Genomic DNA, 18,540 nt, shown 5'->3' on the forward strand with positions numbered 1-18,540 from the left:
GAAATTGATACCTTCATTCCTCATTAGCTGATAGATCGAAATGTAGATTCAGAAGGGCTCATTTTCTTCCACCACTTCTTAAATGTTAGTATTCTCCAGGGGCCAGTCCTTTGCTCTTTTCTCACTTTATATATGGTAGATTGTGCTGACACAGATGCCCTCCCCCACAAGTACATGCTGGATAAAATATATCCAAAAAGATTTGGTTTTGTTTTGTATTGTTTTAAATAGGGAAATAGCATATCAAGAGATGTCAGAAATAAGATGCTGAAGGCCAGGAGAGTAACTGGGAGCTAACATTGTAGCAGCCCACAGATTTCAGAAACAAAAAGACACTAAGGGTGATTTTGACACCCACATGTGTAGATAGGAGTTAAGGAATTGGGGCCCTGGTAGAGTAGGCGGTTGAAACTGAAACATACCATGCCTACCAACCACACAAACTGTCCAATGAAGCTACAAACTTGGGTCCAGGCACAGGATGCGAGGCATGCGGCTGGTTTGAGGCCAGGAATTCAAGACCAGCCTGGGCAACGTACCGAGACCCCTGTCTCTTAAAAAAAAAAAAAATTAGCCAAGTGCGCTGGCACATGCCTGTAGTCCCAGCTACTCAGGAGACTGAGGTGGGAGGATCACTTGAGCCTAGGGGACGGATGCTTCAGTGAGCCAAGATCATGCCACTGACCTACAGCTTTGGCCACAGAGCAAGACCCTATTTCTGTTTAAAGAAAAAAAAGCTACAATCTTAAAAAGAGAGTGTTTTATTTAAGAAGAGATGCTAGAAAAATAGGCAACAAATCATAGTGGAAAAGAATTGCCAACTACCCCAACAGTGAATAGGGAAAGAAAAACGCACCTGTGATGTCTCTGGTTTGGGGGTTAACAATTTTAAAAATTAAAAAGCCACCTGTGAGAAATCAAAACCCCACAAGCTTGTGCCACAACAAAGTATAGAACACACATATATATATTTAAACTATCCGTATAATACAGGAACTCCAAGCCAAACCATTATAACTGTTATAGGACCAGTGAAGCCCTCAGGACATTGGCAAAAACAAATACAAAACCTCTCTGAAACACTTCTACAACCTAGGCCACAAAAAATCCTACAGAAAAGGTAGCCTTCAATGAAGATGAACTGATGAGTCACCGAGAAAACAAAGCACTGTGTGGCAAAGGTGGTAGACATCACAAACAGAATTAGCACCCCAAGACTAAAAATGTGATGAAACACTAAAAGAAACTATAAAATTAGAATGTTTAAAATGATAGACTTTTTAAGTAATTAGATTTTTTATTTTTTAATAGTACAGTATGAAAGGACAGGCAAGTTTGAAAAAACATCTAGAAATAGTACAGTGTTTGAAATGAAAAACATGACAAAGGAGAGTCTAAAGGTCATAGTGGTTTGAATACATTTTACATATTCTAATAAGAGATCCAGAAGAAACTGAAAAAGGGTGTGAGAGACAACAAAAGAATAATGTTTGATACTTTTCCAGAATCTCAAGAATCCATTTGTCTTCAGGTTAACAAAAAACTCTTGAGTGAATAAGTAAAAGCAAATCTACAATTAAAGACATAATAAAATTGCAAAATATCAAAGAAAAGACAAACTGATTATTTAAAAAGGAACATTATTTACAGTCAATAATGGATGACAAAAGATTGGAAAATACTGTCAAAATTTCTACAGTCAGCCAAGTTATTATTAAACAGTTCCATGACAGTAATATTTTCAAACAAACAAAGTAGTTCACTATTCAGAGACCTTTGCTTAGCAGTCCCCAACCTTTTCGGTATGAGGGACCAATTTCATGGAAGACAGTTTTTTGCACAAATTGGGGGAGGATGTTCGGAATGAAACTGTTGCACCTCAGATCATCAGGCATTAGAGTCTCGTAAGGAGCATGAAATTTAGATCCCTTGCATGTGCAGTTCACAATAGGGTTCACATTCCTATGAGAATCTAATGCCACCTGATGGGAGGCAGAGCTGAGGTGGTAATGCTTGCCTGCCCTCTGCTTACCTGCCATGTGCCCAGTTCATAACAGGCCACTGACCAGTTGGCTGCTTGGGGATTGGGGACCCCTGCCTTTGCTGAAAGGAACCGAACTCAAGAAGAAATCAAGTTGAATGCAAGCAGCAACAAAGTAAAGAAATTGTTAAACATGTTAGTAGACCTAGATAAACACTGCCTGTGAAAGGAAAAATACATACTTTTTGGTGAGAGGAGTGACTTATCTTGATGAATTTCAGAATAATTTAGCCTCTTTCTCACTTTTCTTGGGAGCCTACACACATTCTTTTCTCTTGCTCTTTGATATGAGTTTATAGGAGAAGACCCTAATGTAACATTAGTGTGTATTACTGTGACTAGATAGATAAGTCTACTTAATTCTGGGGCGCAATAATTAACAAACCCATAGGCACCTAAGACATTTCTCTAATGTTAATGTTAGGTACACAGCTAAGGCTAATCCTCAGAGAAGCAGCCTGCCTACAAAATCACACCTATAGGCAAAAATAGAGCAGCCTGGGGAAAACTCAGGCTGCACCTGCACAGATAAGCAGGCAGGGTCCAGCACAGAAGCCTTTTGTTCTTTATGTGATTGGCAGGCTCCCAGGAAAAAGTGCCCCCCCCTTTTCAGACATGTACACGGTGGGCTCCATGGGAACTTCTGTAGGGAGAAGGAGGGATTACCTAAATTAAGCCCGCAGTTACAGAAACAAGAGAAGTGGCACTTTGTGCATGCCTAGAGACATACCCACAACTACATAAGGTAAGGGGAGTTGCACAGACAGCTACTAATAAGAGAAACTACTCAAACAGCTACAGAGATGAGGGGAGTTTCTTATAAAAGCTTTTGAATTCAACTCTAAAAACAGCAACCCACTAGGGCTCCCCTCTACACTGTGCAGAGGTTTCTTCTTCTGCTTATTAAACTTTCGCTCCTATCTCACCCTTTGCATCCACGCTCCTTCGGTCGTGAGACAACGAACTCGGATAACACCTTAGACAACAAGACCAGTGACCATTGACCTGTTTCATTTTATTCCCATTGCCTACTCTCCAACTTCAATTCTTTGAAAATTCAGGTAGGAATATAGCTAAAATGGTACGTAGAAGGAAATTTACAGCTTCAAGTGTATGTATTAGAAAACAAGAAACTGAAAATTAATGAACTAGAAAAGGAATAAACAAAAATAGTGAAACAAAGAGCAGATGGAACAGAAAACAAAGACAATTAAGTCAGGCAAGAAAACCAAAAGCTTGTTCTTTTAACAAACCATACTGACAGGAACCAAGAAAAGGAAGAGATTAAAATAAAGAATATTAAGAATGAAAAAGATGTACATATAACTACTGAAGAGATTTTTTTAAGTGAATAATCAACTTTGTGCCAACAAACTTGAAAACCTAGATGAAATGGTAAATTTTTAATAATACAAATAACCAATAATGATTCAAGAATAATAGAAAACATAGACCATAACCACTAAAGAAATTTAATCATTCATCATAAACCTCATAAACTCTATGCTACGATGGTTTACAGCCCTTTTTTTTTTTTTTTTGAGACGGAGTTTCTCTCTTGTTGCCCAGGTTGGAGTGCAATGACGCAATCTCGCCTCACCACAACCTCCGCCTCCGAGGTTCAAGCAATTCTCCTGCCTCAGCCTCCTGTGTAGCTGGAATTACAGGCATGTGCCACCACGCCCGGCTAATTTTATATTTTTAGCAGAGATGGGTTTTCGCCATGTTGGTCAGGCTGGTCTCAAACTCCTGACCTCAGGTGATCCGCCCGCCTCGGCCCCCAAAGTGCTGGGATTACAAGCGTGAGCCACCGCGCCCAGCCGGTTTACAGGCTTTTCTTACCAAAACTATCAGAAGGGAACAAAAAAGAGGAAACCCCTTTGGCTTCCTCTATGAGGCGATAATCTTGACGCCAATAAAAAGAGTAAAGAAAGAAAAAGGCCAGTTTCATTTATGAATATAGATGTAAAGATCCTTCATAAAATAATCACAAGCCAAAACAATCAGAACCATCATGGCCTTTCTGGTTTATCCCAGGGATACAAGGATGTTAGAAAACTCTAGTAACGTTATTCATTGTATTAACAAATTAAAGGGCAACAAACAGGTCATTAGATGATGGTTAACATTTGTTAAGTTTCAGTATCCACTTACAGGCGTGTGAGTGGATTTTATGAGAAAAATCTCTTAGCAAAGTAAGAATAGAAGATAATTTTGTTAACTTTCTTACATCATAAACACAAAGGTATTTAATGTTAGGGACAAGACAAGGATGCTTACCACTACTGTTTATTTTCAAAATTTTACTGGAGCACTTAAGCAACATAATCCAGGCAAAACAATAAGAAACAGAAGAAATAAAAATGAAGAAATTCATTATTTCCCAGGCCATATTGTTCTATACACAGAAAATCCAAGAAATTCTGCAAATACTTGAATTTAGAATACAGCAAGGTTGCTGGATACATGACCAATGTACATGAATCAGGATCATTCAGCAGCTAAGCATAGCTAGCATTTATTGACCGTTTGGTGCCAGGGACTGATGCAGTGCTTACATTATTTAATCATAAAAACAGCCCAGTAGGCATATTTGTCCTCATTTTAACAGACTGAACCTGTGGCTTGGAGCGTTAAGTAACTTGCCAAACGTTATACAGGTAGTAAGTTAGGCAAGCCTGGTACTACAACCCACATCTGTGTGACCCCAAAGCCCGTCATGGTTTTAACCACTGGGTACTCTCACGTCCTGCCAGTAATTGTAAGGAACGTGATGATAACACCACTTTGCTCCTGGCCTCAACTTTCTTTTTACTTTGATATTTTAAGTGGTATTTTTAATAGGAAAAAAAAAACATTCTTACACCCTCAAGTTGTATAGACAACATGGATAAACTAATGGAATTAGATAAATTAATTGTACTAGGAGAATTTCAGGATATTCTGGAATAAATCTAGATAGTGATGGCCGATGTCAGAAGAGGTGTGTGAGGAGAACTGGTGGAAGTCACAGGCGCCCAGCAGGACCAGGGCCCAGGGTTCAGTCGCAGGGCAACGCCCAATCCCTGTTCTGCTCACGAGCTGCCCGCTGGGACGCCGAGTTCTGCGGTGTCTCAGAGCGCAGCTTCACCCAGGGGCTCCACGTCTCCTGAGTGCTCATGAAGGGAAGAGAGGCCTGATTGATTTCTTCAATGTAGAGACCAGAGCCCAAGCAATACTGTACAATCCAGTTGCCTCAGTATTGCCCTTGAAAATGGATTTCACGTTCATTCTAACAGCAGCAGGAACTATAGCCACCCTTGCTGCTGCTGCTGCTGTAGCAACATTATTAATAGTAAAAAATCTAAGTTATTTAAAGAAGTGGACAACTAGGGATAATCAGAATACTAAAGAATCTAGTAAACAAAACAAACAAAAAAAAAAACACGCCTGTTTTCAAGATGGATACCAAAATGGAACAGGAAAACACACAAAGAATTGGATGAGAAGGAACAGAGACTAGATGAAGAGGACGGGGAGGAACAGGGAACAGACCAAGGACTGGCAGAGAAGGAACAGGGCACACACGTAAAAGTGAACGAAAAGCAACAGGGCAGCCAAATTTCTTAAGTGTAACATAAAACTTGGTTAATTACAGACAGGCAACACATGCCGATCAAACCAAGAGGGAGGGCGCTGGACCACACTGGGCTCTTTTTTGAGGACCACAGGGCAGCGGCTGGAGGCTAAAGCACAGACTTGGCTGGTGTGAGTGGCACACTTAATTAAGGTCACTTTCCTGTAAAACTGGTTTCCAGAGACAAGGGTCAGCGGCGGGGCCAGCATCTTTTAGAAAGGTGTGAGGAAAGGTACGTGGAGGGAAAGTTGTCAGTGTGATCTTACTTCTTGACAGAAGTTTGACTTTTGATATTTCAAATCCTGCTGATGAAAAAAGAAAAAAACTTAACATGTGCTCATCCCGCTTTCGCACAAGAGTCTGTCCCGGGCTCGGCAGCTTCCCTGGGGCTGGACAGGGCGGAGCGGCGGACGTCGGACAATGCGCGCCACCTCACAGAGCCGGGCGCGGCGGGCCTCGAGCCACAAGTGGAGTGCGCCGGGCTGCACATGGGCCCCTCGGGGAGGCGAGGCCTGCGGGCGAGCCCTTCTGAGGGCAGGGGGTGAGTGGGCGGCGCCCGCCAGCCAGGACAGCATCCTGCCTACGTGACAAGCACGCCTCCGGTTGCCAAAACAACCCAAAAATGTGCCTCAAAACACGTTCGCAAAGCCCCGGGCCGGCCGGTCGCCTGCCTCTCACCTAGCCCGACCGCCCGACGTCCTACTGCCGAGCGAGGGCGAGCAAGCCAATGTGCCTAGCCTCCTTTCCCCGATCCTCCCCGCCCCGCCTTCCCGCTTCTCCCGCCCCCGGATAGCTCAGCAGCCTCCATTTTCCAGATCTTTCTCGAACCCGCAGCTTCTTGGGCAGCCGTTGCCCGAGTGCTGACGGAAGCGGCCGAAGTCCGGGCCCGGAGCTGGCTCGGGCGCGGAGCGGAGGCTCGCGCGCCTCCCGGGCAGCCGAGCGCGCAGGCGCAGGTCCCAGTAACCGCCGGTTGGAGGCGGCCGAACCGCAGTAGGGAAAGACCCAGGCTGCGGGACGCGGTGCAGGCTGCGGCGCTGACGGCCTCTGCTCCTTCCGCGGGTTTCCGACTCCCTGCCCTAGATTTTCTGCTTAGCGACTTGGGGTCCCCTCTCGTTTGCTTCTGGTAGGAGTCGCAATCCCAGCAGCAATAGCCCAGAAGAGGACACGGTTCCCGTACCGAAGGGTTCAGTACCAGCAGCCCGACCATCACGCGGCGGGATGTCTGTGGTTGGCATTGACCTCGGCTTTCTCAACTGCTACATTGCTGTCGCGAGGAGTGGCGGCATCGAGACCATCGCCAATGAGTACAGCGACAGGTGTACCCCGTAAGTGCCTCTGCTGAGCATCACCTCGACCCTAAGAAACGTTTTTCTCTCCCGTCCTTAACGTTTGTCCTGTCTGCTCGCTTCCTCGGATTTTCCCCTAACGTGCGCCGAACCCCGAGATGACAGGTGCAACCCGTCAACCGCAGTCCCTAGAGACCGCCGGGTGGCAGTCGGACTTCCTCGCCCCGCAAAGCTTCTTTTCCTTCAAGGACGAGGGACCGCACTAGTTTGCGCAGCTCTCTTTTCTGTACCTACGCACGTCCCCTGCCTCGTGCCGCTGTCCCCCAACGCCTCTTTTGCTTGCGAGAAAGAGGTTGCTGTGGGACAGCCCCTGGCGTCCGGAATATTGAGAAAGATCTCCGGTTGCCTCTAACGAGGTTTACGTGGGATTATCGGCTCCGCGCTAGCTGTCCTCCTTCCTTTCCCCGTCCCTCTGGGTGACAGCTTTTTCTCAGAAAAGTAAAAAGTCAGCTTCGGCTGCACACGTCAGAGATGAATTGCAGGTTCATCTGGCCCCGAAAGCCTTTTTTTTTTTTTTTAAGGGCGGAGAGTGAGGCATGTGGGGTTTTACAAAACCCAGTGCCCTTGAGAACTGCAGGTAATGGAGCCGGTTTACAGGGCCAGGTCAATGGTGCATTGATAGGGAGAGCCTCGGGATGGGAGTCACTGGCCTTGTGCATTGGTAACTACGTCAGTTGCTGGAATGCGGCGGGGTTGGGTCGGACCAAAAGCGTGTTTCTGCAGAGTGAATTGCCGGAGTCGGGGGCAGCTGTCCCGTATAAACATGACTGTGGAGTGATTCTATTATGAACGCTTAATGAAAGGCTTAGGAGGAGCGGCGTTATGTCATGGAAACATGTTTCCACATGTTCCGTTGTTTCTCTGGCCTGGGAAGTTTGTTGGCAAGGAATATAATGAAGTAATTCTGAAATATGAAAAACTAGCTGCTGCTTATAGGCTGCTGTTACTGGTAATTTTATGAGGAAACCAACTGTATGAAACCTGTATTACTTTTTATGGAAAGGTAATTTGGCATCTTAATTTGACCGTTCTGAATGGTCCAAAATATAATACCTTAACTATACTAAAACAAGGTCAGTGTCCAATGGTCTTTAAATGCCTCATTTACTATTCTATGGAAAGCTTTAAAATATGGCAAAAAGATGTTGAAGAGTAGCTCACTTGAAGCAGTCTGTGCTTTGATTTCTTTCCAAGAAGATTCTAGAAGGTTTTATACCTTTTTTCGTAGATGTACACGTTTCTTCTATTGAAATTTTAAACGTTTTGGACGTTTATATTTTCAATACATGGGCATAGATAAGGTAATCCTCAATAATGTTTGAACTCTTCTACTTTTTACATCTTTTTCTGGCTTTTATGCACAGTGAGAGGCCGAAACAGTAACTGTGAAGTCGATGAATTCGTCTCTACAAGGTTTTATATTAAGCCACAACAAATACTGGCTTTCACCAGAAACAGACCGGAAATTCCACTCTCCACCTTCAGCAGAGTAGGGGTTAAAAATGGGAGCAATCTTTGGCTTCATTGACTCTCAACCTATAGAGAAAAAACTGAGAGGTAGGGTGGACATTCTTTTAGTCCTTAAAGCCATATCCTAAAAGATCAGAAACCAGAACAGTAAGAAAGATCGATCTACATTTCCAGGCTGAGAAATCTCTTTAGCAGTGAGTGAACCTGTGATTCTTTAAAGATCCTGGCCGGCCAGACTTAGTTCTTTAAAAAGTGGGCTTCTAGAGTCTTCTAAAAGTCTCTTTGTTATTGTACTTAGGCATATTCGCTGGTTCTGTGTGGTTGAGAAGTAATGTGGTATTTCTGATTTGTGTGCTAGAAAGCCAATAGTAATATCTAGATTTAATGAGCCTAATCTAAACTAGAAAGTTCTTAAAAAGTGAAAGGATATTCTCACTTAGCTTGCATCAGCAACTCTTCTCTCCATGGCTGGGCACTGTCATTTACCTCAGAAGTGTATCTTTTGTTGTTTCTGAACAAAAGTACTTCATGGTAGTGTAGTGCTCTTACACTATGTATTACTTTGTGGGTCCAATTGTTGAGGAAAAACATAGCCCTTCCGGGCCTCAGGACATTTATCCATCAATTCAACACCGATCATGCAAAAAGCATTGTAACTATTAGATAACCTTTAACTTCTCTAATACACCACAGTATTTAATAACACACATAAATAAAATGTTAGCTTTGCAAATAAAATGTTTTTCATATTCCAATTGCTTACATCAAGGTAATGTGACATATTTTCTAAGATGTGAATACATTATAAAATGATCCTATGAAAAGAGGAAAGAAATGTTCAATTTAGTTGTTTTCAGCATTCATACATTTTACGTTTCTTTCATTAACATACTTGATTGCTTATAGTTGAGAGGATTCCATATAAACCAAGGAGGACAGTTTAATGAAAAAGAACCAAGTTTTGGGCTATAATTAAGGGACAAAAGACAAGTTAATTTAACCTATTTAATTCAGATTCACCTTCTGTAAAGTTGGAGTGTTTATACTAGCCTCTCATCTCCTGCATAAGTTGAAGAGGGAGAGAGAAATTAACCTGCATAAATTGAAGAGACAAAATAATTTTCCTGAACATCTTATTGAAAAATTATTACATAATAATATGTGCTCATTATAAAAAATACTGGCACATTAAAAGGTGAAATTAAAAATTTAATTCCTCCAGATGGTTTTCTGTGTGTGTTTTCAAAGGGAAGGGGAAGTATTTACTTTATGTTTAGTAACCTTTTTCTTTCTTTTTTTTTTTAAGACGTAGTCTTGCTCTTGTTGCCCAGGCTAGAGTGCAGTGGCGCATTTTCAGCTCACTGCAACCTCCGCCTCCTGGGTTCAAGCGATTCTCCTGCCTCAGCCTCCCGAGTAGCTGGAATTACAGGCAACTGCCACCACGCCTAGCTATTTTTGTATTTTTAGTAGAGATGGGGTTTCACCATGTTGTCCAGGCTGGTCTCGAACTCCTGACCTCAGGTGATCCACCTGCCTCGGCCTCCCAAAGTGCTGGGATTACAGGTGTGAGCCACTGCACCCAGCCTATGTTTAGTAACCTTTTTCTATGTAAAACATACATATTTCTATACTATCAGTTGTAGTGTCTGTATAATCATGATAATTTAATCCATAGCCTAATAATTCAGGTTGTTTATGATACTTTGTAAAGAGTGTTGCAATAACTATCTTTGTAACTAAATTTTTGATCCTTCAAGTAAATTCCTAGAAGTAGAATTACTGAGTGTCCACATTTTTAAAGGCCTGGTACATGTCTGTATTGTTACTTAAAACAATTAGAATTTCCATCCCAGGCTTAAGTATACCAAGGTGATTAGTTTCACACATGGGGAAAAAAAATGATAGCCAAGAATCGTCATTAAGTATCAAATTAAAGCGTGTGGTAAATTGGAATAGTGATTGCTATGTGCTAAGCAAGCATTGTCATATGTATCACAATTCTGTGAGTTTGATCATACTAGCTATCTTTTTTTCCGTAAGAAGCCTAAAGCAAAGTTAAATCACTTGGCCAAGAATTAGTAAAACAATGAATTGGATTCTGTTTCAGGCCTCTCTGACCCTAGAACCCAAATGTCTTTCCAGTATCCATTGTTGTAAGGATGGCATATACGTAACTAGGTTAATGATGAAAGGAACAAATTACCTGGTTGAGCAGTTATTGTACAGGAAAGCATCTTTGCTCTACCATCAATAAATGTCTAATTTTAGCTAGTTTTTAAGAAATACTATCTTTTTTGAAAACATTATTTTAATAATTCCTAAAAATTTTTTTGACACAGGGTCTTGGTCTGTTGCCCAGGCTGGAGTACAGTGGTACAGTCATAGCTCACTGCAGCCTTGAGTTCCTGGGCTCAAAGGATCCTCCCACCTCAGCTTCCTGAATAGCTAGGACTACAGGTGCATGCCACCATGCCACACTAATTTTTTTTCCAACAGAGACAAGGTCTTGCCATATTGCCTAGGCTAGTCTCGAACTCCTGGCCTCAAGCCATCTTCCCATCTTGGCCTCCCAAAGTGCTGGGATTATAGGCGTGAACCAACGTGCCTGGCCAGTAATTCTTTTAAGTTATGTTAAGGACATGTAAAAATCTTACTTTGTTTTTAAAATTCATAAAAAATACATACAAAACATATTAGTGTAAACATTTGGAGAAAAAGTAGTGTGGAAGACAATAAACTACTATTAATAATGGATAGATACTTCTCAGAGGTAGAATTATGGAGGAGGTGCTTTTAATTTATAGTCTGTAATTAATACTTTGTAATAGGGAATATGGATTTTCTTTACATGAAACTGTGTCAAGATTTTTGTTAGGAATATTTTATCATCAAAATTCTGTATGATTCTTCAATATTCAGTTCTCTGGTTTTCTATCTTATTTTTTCCTATTTCTTTACTAGCATATGAATAATCTGGAAATATGGGAAAATGCTGTTTAAGCACTGTTTCAGATGAGTGAGACCCCTCTTAAATGCATGAAAATAGAAATCACTTTGGTGCACTGAAAACAACAGCACATAGAAAATGCCAAATCGGGGGGTTAACTGTGGCTATAATAGATGGGCATTTTCTGGTGATGGCAGTTTGGGATGAAGAAGAGGCTTTTACCTTTTTTTGTTAAATATTCTTTTTACTACATGAATTGGTTTTATATGTTTTACTATTTGAGCTTATATTTCATTTAAAATATTTTAAATGCTGAAGAATTACACAAAGTAAGTCTCCCCCTTCATCCCTTCCCAATCACATCCTAAAGTTTGATTTATGTTTCTAGCTATACAAGTATGTGATTATATGTACATAACTGGGATTTTTTAACAAAAGCAGAATTACATTACATTCTGCTTTCATTAAAAAATATTTTTTAAGTATTTTGCAAATTGCTTTCTTTTCACCTCAAAATATTGTGGACATCTCAAACTTATGGCTCTAATTTACTTCATTCTTTTTGCTAGCTGTATAGTATCCCATTGATATAGTGACTGTTTTGGACATTTCAAGTTAATATTTTGCTAGCGACATATAAAAATTCAGTGAATACCTTTGCTTTTTTTAAATCAAATTTGCTAAGATGAGTGAAAAGCCAGGTTATTTCTAAATGTTTAACATTGAACTGACTTCCTTAAGCACTGAAAAAAAAAAGGTTTAACATAGCACTGATAGTCTTTTAATATGTGGTCATTATAAATTAATGAGTATAGTTGTGTTGTGATGAAACTTTATTTACAAAAATAGGTTGCAGGTAGTGGTAGTTTGCAAACTCCTGGTCTAAACAATTATAACCAAAAGAATTTTAACATTGTTACGCATTGATATTTGTGTTTGAACCAAGTGAATTATAGGTAATATGAGTTTTTCAAATAATATATCTAATATAATAATTTAATAGTTAAATAATGTATCAAATTTAATGTAGCTAGTATACCTAATCAGCTTTTAAAATATTGTCTACCTCTGTAAATATTTGTGTGGTTTCTACTAATGGCTTCAAGCTAATTTATTTATGATTACCTTTACTAAGCATTTGAAAACTCTTAAATTATTATTGTTTATATATTGTTAAATGTTTAATTATTTGTCCATAATGAAAAGCTGAAAGCTTTGTTATTACTAAATCATATGTGCCCAGAAGTCTTATTTTTAAGTAGCAAGCTAGAAAGCAAATTGCAGCAGTGAGTTTTTTTTAGAGCATTCTTCCCCCTCCCCCTTCTAGGGCAACGTTTTTTCCAAATAATTTGAGAAACAATATCCAGATGTTTTCTTTGCTGTAGAATTTTGTAGATCCTTTAATTTGTTCATAAGCATTGAAATTCTCCAAGAAAGGGATGTTTTTCCCAAGCTTATTTGAACGTCTGAGGAATTATGTTTCATAGAACACTATTTGGGAAATGTTGTTCTAGGGCAGAGGTTCTCAACTGGAGGTGATTTTGCCTCTGAAGGGATAACTGACAGAATCTGAGATATTTTGGGGTATGTCGCAACTGAGGTCTAAAGAGGAGGTACTACTGGCATCTAGTGGTTGGAGGCTAGGAATACTCCTAATATCTGACAGTGCATACAGTACAGCCCCAGTGACCCAACAAAGAATTATCTGGGCCAAGATGTCAGTAGTGCCAAGGTAGAGAAATCCTGCTCTGTACACATCTTGGCAAGCATAGTTGAAACTATTTGTTCAGCCTTTGATTTAAACCTATGGATTACAATGATAGCAGAGGGTAAAGAGTAATTGTGATTTTATGGAACTGGCAAGGAAAAGAAAAGGGCTGTTTTTAAAGATTAGAGAGTGAGGATTGAATCTTAATGGAGAATAATAGGGAGCAAACAAACTTAGTGCTGAGCTTTTAGGCAACAAATCTCTTCTGGTAGTATGTATTTTCTCCAACCTAATTACGCTTGGCCTTATAAAAATTAGCTTTTTGAGAGAAGAAGAAAATCCTAATTTTAAAGAGAAAATACAGATACAGCTTTCTTAAAGTAGCATCTTGTCATCTGATTTTTATGCCCCTCTCCTACTAAAAGGAACATAGGACATTTAGAAATCTTCATTGTCTAGAATTTTGTGGTATTTTCTGATAGTCTGAGATTACCACACAATAGCAAGAGCAGATTGGATATTATAGATTTAAACTGCATTGAAAACCGTCCCTGGCCGGGCGCGGTGGCTCACGCCTGTAATCCCAGCACTTTGGGAGGCTGAGGCGGGCGGATCACAAGGTCAGGAGATCGAGACCATCCTGGCTAACATGGTGAAACCCTGTCTCTACTAAAAATACAAAAAAAAATTAGCCGGGCATGGTGGCGGGTGCCTGTAGTCCCAGCTACTCGGGAGGCTGAGGCAGGAGAATGGCGTGAACCCGGGAGGTGGAGGTTGCAGTGAGCTGAGACTGCGCTACTGCACTCCAGCCTGGGTGACAGAGCGAGATTCTGTCTCAAAAAAAAAAAAAAGAAAAGAAAACCCTCCCTTTATTTTAGCCATAAAATGACATTTCTAAATAGTAGTCGAAATAATCAATACAAAGTATAATATAGATTATGCTGTATACACTTGGATAAACTGTATCTTTTTCTGTGAAAACTCTTACATCAGCCTAATATGTGTTATAATGTGTCTGTTTCCCTTGCTATTACTAATATAAAAGTTTTGAGAGCAAATAGGTGTTTAATTTATTTGGGTTTTTCTGAAAATACTTGGCAGGTATTTTTTATTTCATGATTGTAACATCCTGGAATGTATTTGAAAGAAAATCGAAGGAGTTTGAAGGGTGCCTTTATGAAATGGGTTTTCTATGTATTTTAAACTGGGCATTTCCAAGCCTGGTTAATTGACAGATTTTTTAACTTTAAAAGTTGTCTGCTTTCAACTTCAGAGAATATCTGATACTGGTAACTGTTTAGCTTTCTTTGTGAAGCGATACATGTATGAAACACATTTCAAGGAACCAGCGCTTAATGATAGTTGAATCTGAATCTTATTTGGCTCTACTGTTCTAACAAAAATTAAACTCTTGAGAATCAACCTACAAATAAGATTTTCAGTGTAGTCAAGTGATGGTAGCCTAGTATTGAAAAATTAGAAGTATTTGAAAGTGTGTCCAAATAATGGAGTTGGGAGCAAGATGAGTTATAAGGTAGGCTGAGAAATGGCAAACGCATATTTTCTCTAATAGATGAGTTTTAGGATGGAATGCCAACATCCACACATTACCAAATTGGATATGTAAATTTTTACTCTGGCAGAGAATATGTTGAATCAAGGAGTTATTTATAAGAGATGTGAAGATGTCATCTAAGCCACTGATTCCTGCTATACCCTTATTTTCCTGTTTTTCACCAAATCACAACTAAAGACTAGTAACTTCCATTTCCTCTTTAATTTGACCATCACTTTTAACATTTCAGTTCTAAATATATATTTGCTTGGATGCCTCAAACTTACCTCAAGCCTAATGTGTTCACAATAGAGTTTGTGACTGTCCTGTCCCCAAACCTATCTTTCTTAGAAAATTTTCTGTCTCATTGAGTGCAAATAGAAACCTAGATATTATTACTGTCACTTGCCTCTTCTTACTATCTAGTCCAGCACTGTCCAATAAAAGCATATGAGCTACATAGGTAATTTTAAATGTTTTAATAGAGCCAGGTACAGTGGCTGACACCTGTAATCCCAGCACTTTGGGAGGCCAAGGCAGGTGGATCACTTGAGCCTAGGAGACTAGCCTGGGCAACATGGTGAAACCCCATCTCTACAAAAAATTTTAAAAATCAGCCAGTAGTCCTAGTTGCTCAGGAGGCTGAGATAGGAGGATCGCTTGAGCCCTGCAGGTCAAGGCCTCAGTGAGCCAAGATTACGCCACTGCACTCTAGCCTGGGTGACAGAGCAAGACCCTGTCTCCAGAAAAAAAAAGTTCCAATAATTAAAAAGGCAAAATGAAGCAAGTGAGATTAATTTTAATATATTTTATTTAATTCGGTATATCCAAAATTTTATCTCAATATATAATCAATATTTTTAAATTGAGATATTTTACTTTTTTAGTATTAAATTTTTAGAATCTGGAGCACAGATGTCCAACCATTTGGCTTCCCTGGGCCCCATTGGAAGAAGAAGAATTGTCTTGGGCCACACATAAAATACACTAACACTAAAGATAGCTGATGAGCTAGAAAAAAGGTCCATCCATAATTTTTGTGATATCTGCCACCACAGACAAAAGAGTCCCTGCATTCAAACAGTTGGACACCCATGGTCTAAAGTTTATTTTGCACTTTATATAAGCACATCTCAATTCAGACTAGCCACATTTCATGTGCATAATAACCACATATGGCTGGTGGCTAGTGGCTACCATATGGGATGGTGAAGATCTAGTCTGTCACCAAGTCCTTTAAGTTTCCTCCTGAATATCTCTTCTTTCTTCTTGTGTCCCAGCTGTCACCATCCTGATATAGACTACTGGTAACTTTTTGCTTTCCTCTCATTGGTTAACACTACAGTCAATATGATCTCCAACAAACTCTCTACCACTTTTATCCCATCATCATTTACTCTTCCTTAAAATCTTATTTCCTTGGGTAAGCCTTTCCTGACTCTCCTCCTCTAGGTTAATTCTTGCTGTTACAAACTTTTATAGCACCATGTTCACCTTCTGTTATAGCACCTAGTTTACTTTCTTTTGTGTGAGTCTATAGCATTGTGAGATCCAAGAGAGCCAAAACCATGTTTTCTTTCATTATTATATCCCTAGCAAAACAGTATGCCAGGCATATAGTAATTATTAACAAACATCTGTTAAATTGACTAAATTAACTTTTTAACTGTTTGCTTTCTCTGAAAATCCAGTAGTCCCCAGCAGAACAGTGTTTTGTTCAGCCCTTGGAAAGCACTGCTCTGGAATATTGCCTCTCCAGTTTGTATTATGTATCAGTATGTAGGGTCCTCTCCATTATTCAGAAACATTTAATGAATCCTCATTGAAATTTAATCCTCATTAACTGAATAAATTTTAAGATTATAATCTGGCACCTGAGACCCTATATAATCTGGCCTTGATACTATCTTATCAAATTGTCCTATGAAACTAGCCAAGTTGTATTCTTTTTGTTTTCTCCCTGGCTGAGTCCAAATTATATTCTTCTAGTCCTCAAATGAGCATTACCTTAGGAACCATTATTCCATTCATTATGTAGCTTTATTATGTCCTTGAAAAAGATCTAGGCTAGAAGATCTAGGCTAGTGCTATCCAGTAGAACTTTCTGTTGTATATTTGTTCTTGTATATTCAGTTCTCTGTATATCTGCTAGCCACATGTGGCTGTTGAGCACCTGAGATGTGACTAGTCCTGAGAAACTGAATATTCTAGTTAATTGAAATTGTACTAGCACCACATGGCTTGTGGCTACCATATTAGATAGTGCAGATCAAGGCAGTGGATACCTGTTACCTTGCCTTCATAGAGTTCACGTTCTGGCTTCTGGTACTGAGATACAGTCACTAAATGAATTGTATCAGATGATAATACATACTATGGAGAAAAATAAAATTGGGTTAACAGTGTGAGGTATGTGTTGGGGAGGAGCAGGAATGTTTTTTATATAGGATGGTGAGGATAGGTGTTTCCGATAAGCTGACATTTGAGCAGAGACCTGAAAGGAGTGAGAGCACCAGCCACATGGATGTATTTTCTGAACACTTCAGAAAGAGAGAACAGCATTTACAAAGGCCCTGAGGCAAAAGGGTGCTTGGCATATTCTAGAAATAGCAAGGAGACCAGTGTGCCTAGATTGAATTTGCAGGGTAGAGCAGCCAAGGACTGGACCATGAAAGGCCTTATTGGCTGTTAGGGGGACCCAAGCTTTTACTTTGTGAGATAGGGCACCATTGGAGGATTATTTCATCATCAGAGAACAGCAGAGTTTCATGATCTTAGTTTAAGTGGATCACTTTGGCTACTATATGGAGAACAGACTTACATACCTATATATCAGGAATGTCTATTTCTGCAAGACAAATAGATATTAAATGTTTTCCCTCCTTTCAAGTCCTAATTCAAGAAGTCACCTCTCTTATCTAGAAGTAATTATTCTCTTCTTTGCTAGTATTATTCATAATTCTATATATTCTATTGATTTTTTTTTCAATAGACTATACATTCTCCAAGACAGGTATTGTGACTTGTATACATGGAGTGCCTATAAATGTTTGTTGATTGAATGTAGTTTTCTGTAGTTATAACTGAAATCACAGAAACATTTTCTTGAATCATAACATTAAATGGTATTTTGATGAAGATGTTATTCTGTGCTTGCTCTGTGTTATTATTCCATGCTATTACATTTAAATGTGGTAATTAAAATACAAGAATTTACATAATGTTTACTATGTGCCAATTATTGTTCAAAGCATTTACCTATATCCATTCTCTTAATTCTCACATAACCATATGAGCAGATATTATCACTATCTTCCAGACAAGAAGCTGAAGCACCCAGTGGTTATGTAATTTCCACAAGGTTAAGTGGCAAAGCCAGGATTTAGCCTTTTTAACTGTTTACCTTCCCTGAAAATCCATTGGTCAACACGGTTGAGTTTTCTTTTAATGGGTCATAGATCAGTGTAATTTGAAAAACAATTTTGGAGATCAACATTGTATTGCCAGCTATTAGGACTTTTTTTAAAAATTGTAACATTTATTCTGACCACCATTTTATTATATAGGGAAACTTTAAAATAAATTTTTGATTTGCATAACCTATTTTTAAAATAATATATGGTTATATTTCTCCTTTTAAATTCATTTTCGTATAAGGAGAAGCAAGATAATAGCACAATAATATAAAAGTACCATGGAACAAACTTTTTGTTTTTCTGGTTTAGGGCCTGTATATCATTGGGATCAAGAACTCGAGCCATTGGAAATGCAGCAAAGAGCCAGGTAAATTGTTAATGTGGATGTTTTGACTTACAGGAAGAATTAACTGAATATTGGTAACTAAGTTCCTTAAGTTA

At 39.5% G+C, this 18,540-nt stretch overlaps 1 protein-coding gene across 2 annotated transcripts in view; it reads left to right on the forward strand.

Annotated features, from left to right (window-relative positions):
- Positions 1-266: 266 nt before the first annotated feature.
- The window catches only part of HSPA4L (heat shock protein family A (Hsp70) member 4 like), a 72,664-nt gene continuing 54,390 nt past the window's right edge, over positions 267-18,540 (forward strand). Inside the window, exons 1-3 of one of the 2 annotated variants that reach the window (XM_008976690.4) lie at positions 267-6,198; positions 6,785-6,982; positions 18,409-18,466. In XM_008976690.4, coding sequence (XP_008974938.4) covers positions 5,966-6,198; positions 6,785-6,982; positions 18,409-18,466 — 489 coding nt within the window. In that variant the 5' untranslated portion in view covers positions 267-5,965. Of the gene's footprint in view, positions 6,199-6,784; positions 6,983-7,187; positions 8,007-18,408; positions 18,467-18,540 lie in introns of those variants that run through there. The other variant, XM_055111815.2, reaches the window with a different exon arrangement.

This window comes from Pan paniscus, chromosome 3 (assembly GCF_029289425.2).
Source record: "Pan paniscus chromosome 3, NHGRI_mPanPan1-v2.0_pri, whole genome shotgun sequence".
Classification (NCBI taxonomy): Eukaryota; Metazoa; Chordata; class Mammalia; order Primates; family Hominidae; genus Pan; species Pan paniscus.